This window comes from Microtus oregoni, unplaced genomic scaffold (assembly GCF_018167655.1).
Source record: "Microtus oregoni isolate MIOR12 unplaced genomic scaffold, Mior012 000016F_ref0000370, whole genome shotgun sequence".
Lineage (NCBI taxonomy): Eukaryota > Metazoa > Chordata > Mammalia > Rodentia > Cricetidae > Microtus > Microtus oregoni.
The window spans coordinates 38,185,625-38,198,880 of NW_024543075.1; the positions used below are offsets into that span (position 1 = coordinate 38,185,625).

At 39.4% G+C, this 13,256-nt stretch overlaps 2 protein-coding genes across 2 annotated transcripts; one reads left to right on the forward strand and one right to left on the reverse strand.

Annotated features, from left to right (window-relative positions):
• Positions 1-492: 492 nt before the first annotated feature.
• Positions 493-1,516, reverse strand: LOC121457369 (olfactory receptor 2D3). Its single transcript, XM_041666040.1, is given in 7 exon segments — positions 493-817; positions 819-871; positions 873-977; positions 979-1,048; positions 1,050-1,188; positions 1,191-1,432; positions 1,434-1,516. Coding segments are annotated over 7 exon segments (1,017 nt in total).
• A 9,752-nt stretch (positions 1,517-11,268) lies between these two features.
• LOC121457963 (olfactory receptor 2D2) lies at positions 11,269-12,221 on the forward strand. Its single transcript, XM_041667060.1, is given in 2 exon segments — positions 11,269-11,895; positions 11,898-12,221. Coding segments are annotated over 2 exon segments (951 nt in total).
• Positions 12,222-13,256: the final 1,035 nt, after the last annotated feature.

The window sequence follows — 13,256 nt, forward strand, 5'->3', positions numbered from 1 at the left end:
ATCGAGGAAACCCAAGGCAGGGACTCAATGGAGCAGGACCCTGGAGTCAGGAGCTGAGGCAGAAGCCATGGAGAAGTACTGTTTACTGACTTGTCCTTCATGGTTTGCTTAGCCTGCTTGCTTACAGAACACTATTTCAGGAAGGGCCTATACTCACAATGCCTGGGCTCTCCTGTATTACTAATTAAGAGATTTCCCTACAGCCAGGCCTCATGGAGGCCGTTTCTCAGTTGAGATTCTGTCCCCTCAGATGACAAGACATTTTGCCAAACTGACATAAAATTGGGATTTGCAGCCTGTGATATTAGATTTAGCTGTGCTAAAACAGGTCCATGGCAGCTGAATTAATTATGTACTCATTAAAATAGTACCTCCCATCTTTAATAATAATAATAATAGTGACAACAATGATAACCCTAATTTTCCACCCTTTTTCTTTTCTTTGTGTTATGTCTTAGAGTGGTCATCATTTCCACAGCATGTTCTTCTGTTTCACGATTCTTCCTGAAATGACTTAATTAATAATAGCTCCCTAAATCCTCCTCCATTTTCAAAGATGTTACCATGGTGACCAAACCCAGACCCACAGGTCTTATGAAAGAAGCACATCCTTGCAGCTAGACTCTCAAAGGCTCCTCTGACATCCTTGTTCCCCAGACTATAAATTATGGGGTTTATTTAGTACTGGAGTACCACTGTGTAGAACACAGATATTATCTTATCAGGCTTCTTTGTAGTTTTGGTGTTTGGCTGCATATAGTTAAATATTCCAGAGCCGTAGAAGAGGACAACAGTGAGATGGGAACCACAGGTTGAAGAGCCTCCCTTCTCCAGACTGCATCTGGATCACAGTGGAGATGATGTTCCAGTTGAGATGAGATGAGGATGAAGGAGACAGGTGCTAAGAGGATCACTATGCCCATTGCAAAGATGGCCATTTCTGTGCTGTAAGTATCTGCGGAAGCCACCTTTAAAAAAAGCAAGAAGTTCACAAAATTAATGTCTGACTGTGTTCTGCCCTTTATAGGGAAGATGGAATGCAGCAGTACTTTATTAGGGACACTAGGAGCCTACTCACCAAAGACCCTAGAGCCAACTGGAGACAAAGTTGTTGGGTCATAATGGCGGAGTAGTGCAGGAACTTACACACACCCACATGCTGGTCACAGGACATCACTGCTGTACATACTCTGTACATCCAATCTGAAGGGTGAGTATTACCTGTGTCACACAGCTTCAAAAAGAAAGAGTTTTCCTTTTTGCAAGGAAGTGGAACAATACTTGAGGAACAACGCTATTTGAGAGACAGAGATCCGCAGAAGAGAAGTTTCTTAGAAAAAAGTACATGGGGGTATGAAGTTGAGAATTCATGAAGATGAGGATAAAGATGAGCAGGCTTCCAAATACAGTCAGCACATCAATGATGAAGAACAAACAGAAGGATCTGAGTTTGTGCATCTTGTGAAAGACTTAGCAACAAAAACTCATCCACAAAAGTCTGTTTTTTTCTTTCCATTGAGATTTATGTTTGTTTATTTGTTTGCCACAAACAACAAGAACACAATATTATTAAGTTTATGACATTAAGTCCTATAGAAAGAGTTTGTGTTAAAACTGACATCTAATTGGATATTTATAGGATTTTTATATTTTTATGTAACATGTTCTAATTAATGTGTATGCTTATTTTTATTTTAATTATTCATGTATAGTTAACATCAACCTCATTTCCCTCCAGATCTTTCTTATAACCACTGATGTTTTTTAATAGATAAAATGCAATATAGTATAAAATCTTCCTGGGAAGGTTGGCGATATGGTTCAGATATTAAGAGCACTGACTGCTCTTCCAGAACACGCAGGTTAAATTCTCAGCACCCACATGGTAACACAGTGTTTTTAACTCTAGTTCTGGAGCATAAGATGCCCTCAGCTAGTATCTTCAAGCATGAGGCACACATATGGTGCACAGACACAAATATAGAAAAAAACACTCAGAATTACACACTAAAAATGTCTCCCAGCTAATTTTGATATGAGGGTTAAAATCTATAAACAAAAAAAGAAGTTAAAATTGTTGTGGTACCTGGTTAGGACTATATTCGAAACAATGGAGGAAAAATGAATTATGTTTGTGAAATATGTGGAAAGGTGTCTGTGAAAAGCCATCCAAACATTGTAGGATAAGCATTCTAACCTGCATTCCATGGAACTTTGTCCTAAAAAGATCATGTAAAATGACACAAAGCAAATATTAATTAATGTAGGAAATTTTAAATAATTTACTATTTTTTTCTGACCACAATAACCTGCAACTAGAAATTAACAAGAGAAACTACAGAACACATGATACTCATAGCAATTAAATGACAAAGAGGTCACTGAAGAAATGAAGAAGGACTTCAAATAATTTCTATAATTTTATGAAAATGAACATCACACATCACTATCTATGAGATAATATGACAACAGACCTAAAAAGGAAATCCATAAATAAAAGCAATTACACTAAAATAATCAGGGGTATTTCAAATAAATGACTTACTTATACACTCTAGGGACTTGGAAGAACAATAACAGCCAAACAAAATCAGTAGGCAGAAATAATTAAGGTCAGGAATGATATAAAAAAAGAAAATTATAAAATAATATAAAATAGCCAATAAACAAACAATTTATCCTCAGAAAAGATAAAGAATGAATTTAGCTAAATGAATTTTAGCTAAACTATCACAAGACAGAAGACCCAAATTGAAAGAGGTGAAATTTGAGACATCATAACAAGTACAAATTCCATTAAGTTGGAATGTCTCAAAGAAACAGGTTAATTAGCATTTTAAGGTCTAGTTTCTTGAGTTCTTTATATATTTTGGAGATCAGACCTTTGTCTGTTGTGGGGTTGGTGAAGATCTTCTCCCAGTCAGTAGGTTGCCTTTTTGTCCTAATGACAGTGTCCTTTGCTTTACAAAAGCTTCTCAGTTTTAGGAGGTCCCATTTATTCAATGTTGTCCTTATTGTCTGTGCTACTGGGGTTATACGTAGGAAATTGTCTTCTGTGCCCATGTGTTGTAGAGTACTTCCCACTTTCTCTTCTATCAGGTTCAGTGTGTTTAGATTGATATTGAGGTCTTTAATCCATTTGGACTTGAGTTTTGTGCATGTTGATAGATATGGCAACCTACTGACTGGAAGAAGATCTTCACCAACCCCACAACAGACAAAGGTCTGATTTCCAAAATATATAAAGAACTCAAGAAACTAGACTTTAAAATGCTAATTAACCCAATTAAAGATGGGGCACTGAACTGAACAGAGAATTCTCAAGAGAAGAAGTTCAAATGGCCAAAAGACACTTAAGGTCATGGTCAACCTCCTTAGCGATCAGGGAAATGCAAATCAAAACAACTTTGAGATACCATCTTACACCTGTCAGAATGGCCAAAATCAAAAACACCAATGATAGCCTTTGCTGGAGAGGATGTGGAGTAAGGGGAACACTTAGCCATTGCTGGTGGGATTGCAAACTTGTGCAACCACTTTGGAAATCAGTGTGGTAGTTTCTTAGGAAATTTGAAATCAACCTATCCCAGGATCCAGCAATACCACTCTTGGGAATATACCCAAGAGATGCTCTCTCATACTACAAAAGCATTTGTTCAACCATATTCATAGCAGCATTATTTGTAATAGCCAGAACCTGGAAACAACCTAGATGCCCCTCAATGGAAGAATGGATAAAGAAAGTGTGGAATATGTAGACATTAGAGTATTACTCAGTGGTAAAAAACAATGACTTCTTGAATTTTGAATGCAAATGGATGAAAATAGAAAACACTATCCTGAGTGAGGTAACCCAGATGAATATGGTTTGTACTCACTCATAAGTGGATTCTAGCCATAAATAAAGGACATTGAGCCTATAATCCATGATCCTAGAGAAGCTAAATAAGAAGGTGAACCCAAAGAAAAACATGTAGTTATCCTCCTGGATATTGGAAGGAGACAAGATTGCCAGGCAAAAATTGGAAACTTGGGGGTTGGGTTGGGGTAGGGGTAAGGGGATATGGGGAGAAAAAAGTGAGAAGGGGGGTGGGAAGAGCTTGGGGGAATGGGACGGTTGGGATGGAGGAAGGGTGGATATGGGAGCAGGGAAGTATAATCTTAATTAAGTGAACCATTTTAGGGTTGACAAGAGACTTGACTCTAGAGGTGTCCCCAGGTGTCCATGGAGATGACCCCAGCTAGATCCTTGGTCAGCTGAGGAGAGGGAGCCTGAAATGGCCCTATCCTATAGACATACTGATGAATATCTTGCATGTCACCATAGAACCTTCATCTGACGATGGATGAAGCTAGAGACAGAGACCCACATTGGAACACTGGACTGAGCTCCCAAGGTTCAAATGAGGAGCAGAAAGAGAAAGAACATGAGCAAGGAAGTCAGGACAGCGAGGGGTGCGCCCACCCACTGAAACGGTGGGGCTGATCTAATGGGAGCTCACCAAAGCAAGCTGGACTGGGACTGATGGAGTATTTGATCAAACCGGACTCTGAAGGTGGCTGACAAGGAGTGCTGATGAGAAGCCAAGGACAATGGCACTGGGTTTTGATCCTACTGCATGTACTGGCTTTGTGGGAGCCTAGTCTGTTTGGATGCTCACCTTCCTAGACCCAGATGGAGGTGGGAGGACCTTGGACTTCCAACAGGGCAGGGAACTCTGACTGCTCTTTGGTCTGGCTAGGGGGTTGGAGGAGGGGGAGGGAAATGGGAGAAGGGGAGGAGGTGGAAATTTTTAAGTAAAAATAAAAAAATAAATAAAAAAGAGAAACGGTTGTGTTTATAGATATATGTGACCTATAAAATTAAATAAAGATAAATAACTTAAGTAGTTCTATATTAAGCACTTAGATGGAAACAGCAATGAATTTACTGTTGAATTCTAACCTTAAAGAATCAGCACAAACACTTTTCAAATTAACATAAAGTAGAAAAGAGGAGACTGTTGTAATTTACAAAACTCTGAAAAGATATGTCACACCATGCAACAGGGCTCACATGGGAGGTTTATTGGAAGAGGAGAGAGGAGGGGCCAGAGAGGGGATCAGAGACTGGTCTTTATGGACAAGAGTAGCAGAAGAGAAAGTAAGAGAAGAGAGGGAGGGGGAGGGGAGGAGAGAAGAGGAGAAGGGAGGGGGAGAGAGAGGAGAGAGAGAATCCAGGCGTACTTTTTTTTTTTTTTCCATTTTTTTATTGAGAAAAGGAGAAAAAAAACAAGTTTCCACCTCCTCCCAGCCTCCCATTTCCCTCCCCCTCCTCCCACCCTTCTCCCCCTCCTCCCACCCTTCTCCCCCTTCCCCCATTCCTCTCCCTCTCCCTCTCCAGTCCAAAGAGCAGTCAGGGTTCCCTGCCCTGTGGTAAGTCCTAGGTCCTCCCATCTCCGTCCATTTCTAGGAAGGTGAACATCCAAACTGGCTAGGTTCCCACAAAGCCAGCACATTACGTAGGTTCAAAACCCCGTGCCATTGTCCTTGGCTTCTCATCAGCCCTCATTGTTTGCCATGCTCAGAGAGTCCAGTTTTATCCCATGCTTTTTCAGTCACAGTCCAGCTGGCCTTGGTGAGCTCCCAATAGATCAGCTCCACTATCTCAGTGGGTGGGTGCACCCCTCGTGGTCCCGACTTCTTTGCTCATGTTCTCCCTCCTTCTGCTCCTCATTGGGACCTTGGGAGCTCAGTCCAGTGCTCCAGTGTGGGTCTCTGTTTCTATCTCCATCCATCACCAGATGAAGGTTCTATGATGATATGCAAGAAATTCGTCAGTATTGCTATAGGATAGGGTCATTTCAGGTTCCCTATCCTCAGCTGCCCAAGGAACTAACTGGGGACCTTGGCTTGGGCATCTGGGAGCCACTCTAGGTTCAAGTCTCTTGCCAACTCTAAGGTGGCTCCCTTAACTAAGAATTGTGCTTCCGTGCTCCCCTATCCAACCTTCCTTTATCCCAATCCTCCTTTTTCCCCAAGTTCCCCCCATTCTCCCCTTTTCCCTTTTCTCTCCCCATCTCCCCTTACCCCCATCCCACCCCACCCCCAAGATCTCAATTTTCTCCCCGGCCATTTTGTCTACTTTCCATAGCCAAGAGGACAACTATATGTTTTTCCTTGGGTTCACCTTCTTACTTAGCTTCTTTGGGATCACCAATTGTAGACTCCGTGACCCTTGTTTATGGCTAGAAACCAATTATGAGTGAGTACATCCCATATTCATCTTTTTGGGTCTGGGTTACCTCACTCAGGATAGTGTTTTTTATTTAAAAAATATTTATTTATTATGTATACAATATTCTGTCTATGTGTATGCCTGAAGGCCAGAAGAGGGCGCTAGACCTCATTGTGAGCCAGCATGTGGTTGCTGGGAATTGAACTCAGGTTCTCTGGAAGAGCAGTCAGTGCTCTTAACCACTGAGCCATCTTTCCAACCCCAGGCACACCTTTTAAAAGGGAATGTAGTGAATGTGCACAGGAGGTGCTCTTAGTGGCTACAACTGGGGACTCATCCTGTCAAACTCTAAGGGCAGGCCGGTATGGACGCCTAAATTCTAACAGAGACTGCTACTAAACTCTCTTCACAAAGCCAGTATCATCTTTGTATCACAACTGAAAATGACACAGCATCCCCCCAGCCAAAAGAAAAAAGTGTAGCCCAATCTTCTTGATGAACGCAGATGCAAAACTTCCCAATAAAATACCTACAAACCAAATTCAAGAACACATCAAAAGATCATTTTTTTTCTCTACATGCTTTTACTACAAGACTACTGAGCATATGAAGGAAATCCATCATCTGATAATTACATCAAAAGCACAGATATTTGAAAAAAGAAAGAAAAAAATTGTTTCATTAAAATATTTGATTAAACCATGAGATATTCTTTATGATCAACTTTGTTTCATACTAGGCATGTAGTGATGGCTAAACATATACAAATCAATATGTATATCAGACAAATATATTCAAGAACAGAAATTGCATGCTCATTTCCATAGCTTTTGACAAAATCTAATATTGTTTCATGATAAAAAAAAAAATCCCGAAGGGACTAGAAATAGAAGGATTGTATCTCAAACCATAGTTCTTTCCACTCACACCAACCTAGCATGCTTAACTTTTCTTAGTAATTGATTTGTGTTGAATTTTCATTCCCTCATCTGGACAATTTAGGATTCTGAAAATGTATACAAAATTTTAGAATAATGCTAAATACATGATATTTGCCCAAATCTCATAGCCCCGATTATAATAGTTAGATGTATTTGTTATGCTCTAATGATAGGCAGACATGCTAATTATCTTCCTGAAATGTTATCTAGGACACACTATCTTCATATTCTGCAGATAAATTTTCTCAGACTCATACAGGGAGTGTATGTTGGAGCTAATCTTCAATCCAATATTCCTTTTCTTCTAGAGATCAAATACTTAATTGGAATTATGTAGTGTTTCTCCAAAGAAGCCCTGAAGGACCTAGTGAGAGGACCTGTAAGCAAGATGAGAGTCATAGGTATGTGTTTTTTTCCCATCCTCGTCACAGCCATTTGGGAGACTTTTGCAAGCAAACACAGCTCAGGACCATTCACGCTAATAATTCAGAATTCTCCTGAGAACTGTAACTGCTCCAGAGGCAGCTTCTAACATCTCCACTTTTTACTTCATTCACCTCATTTAAAAGGAGCTACTGTGAAACAGTATATTCTGAAGACACTGATAAAACTTTCCATACAGCAGGAGGCTGTGAGAGACAGTGAGGATCTTCTTTCCTACCTTGTCTTAGTCTTAATTTTCAAGTTTTGATTAAGCTTTTTGCTTTTATGGAAAGATGCCTGCTCTCTGCTTAGATAATGCCTTAACAAATACCATTCTAGGGCTTTCTCTTCAAGGCTGAAATGTACTTGCTAATTCTGATATGCTAATTTAATCTTTAGTTTTTCTCTAGAAGAGAACATTAGGCAAGATTGGTAAAGTAATAAGACAAGGCCTGAGGTGAACTAAGGTGGGAAATAGGTCAGAATGGGAATGAATTGTTTTTGCTTACATTAGATTCATAGCGTTTACGTATCTTCTGGCTTAGACATAGCCAACATAATTGTTTTTAAAATAGCTCTATCTTATCAAATCATAATTACAACATTAAATTCCCTGTGAAGAAGAATGCCAGTACTCATTATAGAAACATAAGCAGAACTTCCATGGAGTCAGGTTTGGTCTTTGTGTGTGTATGTGTGTGTGTGTTTACTGGAAGGGTGTTGATCTGTAAAGAAATGGATATTTTCCCCCAAACTGTAGAAAAAGCTAAATGAGATGTTAGAAATCTTGACAGTGGAAACGATGTTTTAGAAGAAACTTCTTGGCCTTGGGGACAAGTTTGCAGTCACCGGGGGAACATTTTCACCTTAATATTTGCATGGTAGATTTTTTTTAAGACAATGAGGGATGTTGGAGTAACACTTTGTCATGACATCCTAGAGACAGAGCCCTACCATGTACCAAGTCATAGTCACATTAGCCTTGAACTCACAGTCACCTGTCTCTGAATATTTTGACTCAGGTTAAAATCAGTACAAGAACACCGTAGATTCTTATCATGTACCACAGATATTTGGAAGGCAGCTATGCTCACCACTATACCACCAACGCAGATACCACAGATATTTGATGATATGATTCACATTGTATTTGATGTGAATAAAGGTGATTCTGATGTGGTCACTGTCCTTGGTCAGCTACAGGCACCCAGAAAGGCATAAGTTTTAAAGTATAATTTATTAACATGTACTTAGCAGGTAATTAGATAATGATGCCAACGTATTTGTACATCTGAGAGTAGGTATTGTGAGGGTATGTTTGTGTATATGTGTCTATTGTGACTGGAGGTTTACAGTGGAGAATGAGAAAAGATACTATGAGGAAAAATTCTAAGAGTGAACAGTTGTGGGTAAATGGGATATGGCTATATGCTGAACATTTGCCATATAGGAACATAACAATACTTACTCTTCAATGTCAGCTTGACTGCTTTTAGAAGTCACCGTAGAAGCACACCTCTTTGTGTACCTGTGAGGATATTTCCAGAAAGGTCTGACTGAGGATAGAAGGCCCACTCTGGATGGAGACAGTGCCATTTTGTGGGCTAAGATCTAGGAAAGAATAAATAGGGAGAACAGACTAAGTACCAGCATTTATCTCTTCCCCTGATTCTTGACTATGGATGTAATGTGAACTTACCCATACCCTTACTTCTGTTCTCACAACTTCCCCACCATGATGCACCCTTACCCCATGAGCCAAAACAGACCCTTCCTTCCTACATTGACTTTGTTAGGCATTTTGTCACAGAGACAATAAAAGTATCTGACAGGTTTGGTATGGGGCTCGTGCCACCTTGTCTTGTTAAGAGTGTCTACACTAAGGAACTAAAGCATTAGGTAGTTAAACACAAGTGCAGTAGGACCTTCCCCCTTAGGGCTATCCCAACTTTATTCTTAAAGCCTGTTTTGAGTTGAAACATTGTGTCACTTAGTCTGACAGCTCCAACCAGATGCTAAGAGCCTGTTAGTAGAACAGGTGAGATGTGCTTTTGTCTTTTTCATATTTTAATGCGTTCAGCGGTCCTCAGTCTGTACTAAAATGTGTTCCTTGATCTGGGTGTGAAATTTCTATTTTTGTTTTACTTTTCTCTAACAGACTTTGACATCTTCTAAATTCAGGAACCAAGCTAAACTAGCATTAAAATATCTGACTTTTCCAGCAGTAGAACTCCAAAGTATTTTATATTACATGTATTTGTTGATCATGTCTCTAAATACTTAAAGCTATCATTATTTTGAAATAAAGTTGTTCCAGACCCACCATCATAAATAACAATGTGCTGATAAAGATATATCATATTCATTATTGTGCTGATAAAGCTCAAAGTTGTTGTGTGTATCTGTTTTCTAAAACTATATTGATAACTGTATTTTTAATATGACTGATTTCATTAGTGATTATTTGTATATTTATTTTTTTTTGCATTTTAAAACACTATTTTGAAAACATTTTCCAGATAAAGAATTAGATAACTCAACCCTTTCACAAGACCTTAAACTTTATACTTTAAATTTTCTTTATTTTTGAAAAAGCATAATGAAATTGATTATTATTAAAAATTTATTCAATCTCTCTAAGGATATTAGCACGCTTTCTAAAAACTCTGCTCAAGTATAAATAAAAGTATCTTTATTTACTCAATTCATGATCACAAACTGAACAATAAACTCGATTTCTTCTAAAGGAGCTGGTGAGACTGACATCATTTTCTTTCTTTTTTTTTGGATTTTTTTTTTTTTGAGGCAAGGTTTCTCCACAGCTTTTGGTTCCTGTCCTGGAACTAGCTCTTGTAGACCAGGCTGGCCTCGAACTCACAGAGATCCACCTGCCTCTGCCTGGCTCTGACATCATTTTCAAAGGACATTTCATGTCTTTGGGAGGGGGTAGGTGATAGATAAAGGGAGGAAATGAAAGATGATTGGCTCAATGCAGGGAGTTAGTACTGTTTGTGCATACCAGGAAACCAGCTGAGCTGATGGCTTAAATGGAAGTTCTGTTATGGTGACGATGTGTCCACTGTCTTGGAACTTCATTTGTAACATGCTGATAGAGCTACAGCTGATGCTGTGGATTGCCAAAAGTTATTAATCGGGTTTACCCTTTTTTTTCTACTTAAGAAATCAGTGAGTTTGATAAGATATTTTGGCTCTTTGAATCCTTACACTGTTGTGATTGTCCTTTCAGGGAAGAGACAACATGTCCAAAGTATCTTTGAAAAATTCAAACCATCATAAGATGGATGGAATGTGATGAGAAGAGCATACGCCTCAAGGAGTTCATTGATAATACACTGGAACGTCACGTTGTAGTTTTCAGATTAATGCAATCTGATTCATCATTGCATTATTAGAAATCTGACGTCCAGATGACTCTTCTCGCCTATTCACCACTCGCCAGATGATACCAACAGCAGATGTTCCATCTCACAAAACACTGTCACACAAACCTCGGCAATGTCCAAAGTGCTACAGCATGATAATCTTCTGCACAACTAGTAAAGTGAACTTTTGAAATGTTTCCCAGCAATTGGGGTTATCTCTAGGTCCTCCAAACTTTGAAGCAAATAATGTTTATATTATACACATCTGTATTCAGAGAGCCTTCTTGCTGAAAAAAGATGAACTATGAGACAGGCAAATCAAACTCAGGTGACCGAATTTCTCCTTCTGGGACTCTCTGATGACCCCCACACTCAGATGCTGCTATTCATCTTATTCCTGGGTGTCTATCTGGTCACTGTGCTTGGAAATCTACTTCTCATGTTTCTTGTTCGGATTGACTCTCAGCTTCACACACCCATGTATTTTTTTCTGTGTAATTTGTCAATGGCTGATCTCTGCTTTTCTACCAACATTGTTCCTCAGGCTCTCATCCATCTCCTTTCACAGAAAAAGGTTATTTCATTCAGACGTTGTGCGGCTCAGCTTCTGCTCTTTCTCATTTTTGGGTGTACACAATGTGCCCTTATGGCTGTGATGTCCTATGACCGGTATGTGGCTATCTGCAACCCTCTACATTACCCTAGCATCATGACATGGAGGGTTTGTATCCAACTGGCTATAGCATCATGGACTTGTGGCATTTTAGTGTCGCTGGTGGACAGTACTTTCACACTAAGTCTTCCCTATCGAGGCAGCAACAGTATTGCTCATTTCTTTTGTGAGGCCCCTGCACTCTTGATCCTGGCATCTACAGACACTCACACTTCAGAGATGGCCATTTTCCTCATGGGGGTTGTGATTCTCCTCATAATCACACTGTCTCACTAATTCTGGTGTCCTATGGCCACATCATAGTGACTGTGGTCAAGATGAAGTCAGCTGCAGGAAGACTCAAGGCATTTTCTACCTGTGGTTCCCACCTCATTGTTGTCATCCTTTTTTATGGGTCAGCAATTATCACCTACATGACACCAAAGTCTTCCAAAGAGCAGGAGAAACTGGTTTCTGTTTTTTATGCAATGGTGACACCTATGCTTAATCCCCTCATATACAGCCTGAGGAACAAAGATGTCAAGGGAGCTCTGTGGAAAGTAGCCACGAAGAACTGCTCAAATAGGCTTAGAATCATCCACTGACTCAGCTCCTCTTGACTTCCTAAGTATAACACATGCTAGATAGTCTTCCTTATGAATGTAAGTTATGGTAAAATGTTCATCATTGGGTCTTGTCCATGGACACACACCTTAACATTTATCCCATACTTTCTTTGTGGAGGGAGAAGGAAATAATACATAGAGCGAAAAGGGGGAAGACATGCTTCCTCCTGATATATCCTTTGACAATGAAGACCTTTTAGCTTCTGTATTTTTTGTGTGAATATACAATGTGCCTTTCCAGCAGTGATGCTCTATGATTTGTATGTGGCAATCTCAAACCCTCTGCATTACCCTCACATCATGACCCAGAGGTCTTTTCTAAGAATTAGAAAATCTCCTAATACGAAAATCTATCTTTAAACTATGGCATATGCTGTTGTCTATCCCCGATCCTAATCTAGGTTTTCTTTTGTCGTTTCTTAATTTCTTTACATCTTCAAATAAAAATTTGAAAATATTGCTTAATATCTCACCATGCTCTAGGTACTACTTATGTGTGCATTCATGTGTTATGTAGCTGTGTCAGGGGTGGGTAATGAAGGAACCAGAACACTGAAGTAGAATAAATGAGCCTCTCTTGACTGTTCACATTCTTTTTTAGAGATTCAAATATATTATTTATCAGGATAATCCTCATAAATGTGAATATAGAGATTTAAAACCATTAAGAAATAATGACATTCCTCAAGTATGTAATTAACTCCATGCCTAAAGGACTAAGTGGATGGAACTAGGAACCAGGGAGAGTAGCTGTGTTCAAAATCCACGAGGCAAGAGCTGTGAACTAGGTCATATGTGTGAGCAATCTATGGGAAAAGTTATTTAAAGGTAATTCTCTCCTTTAAAACTGTATTTCAAGTAAAATCCAGAGAACAAGGGAACCTATTTATACAATTCATAAACCTATCAGGTACTCTGAGTCAAATAGAAGGGATTGAGGATAGAAGATGCAGCTGAAAGGGTCAAGAAAGGTGGAATTTACTCTTTTTGCCCTCACCATGCATTTGCTCATTG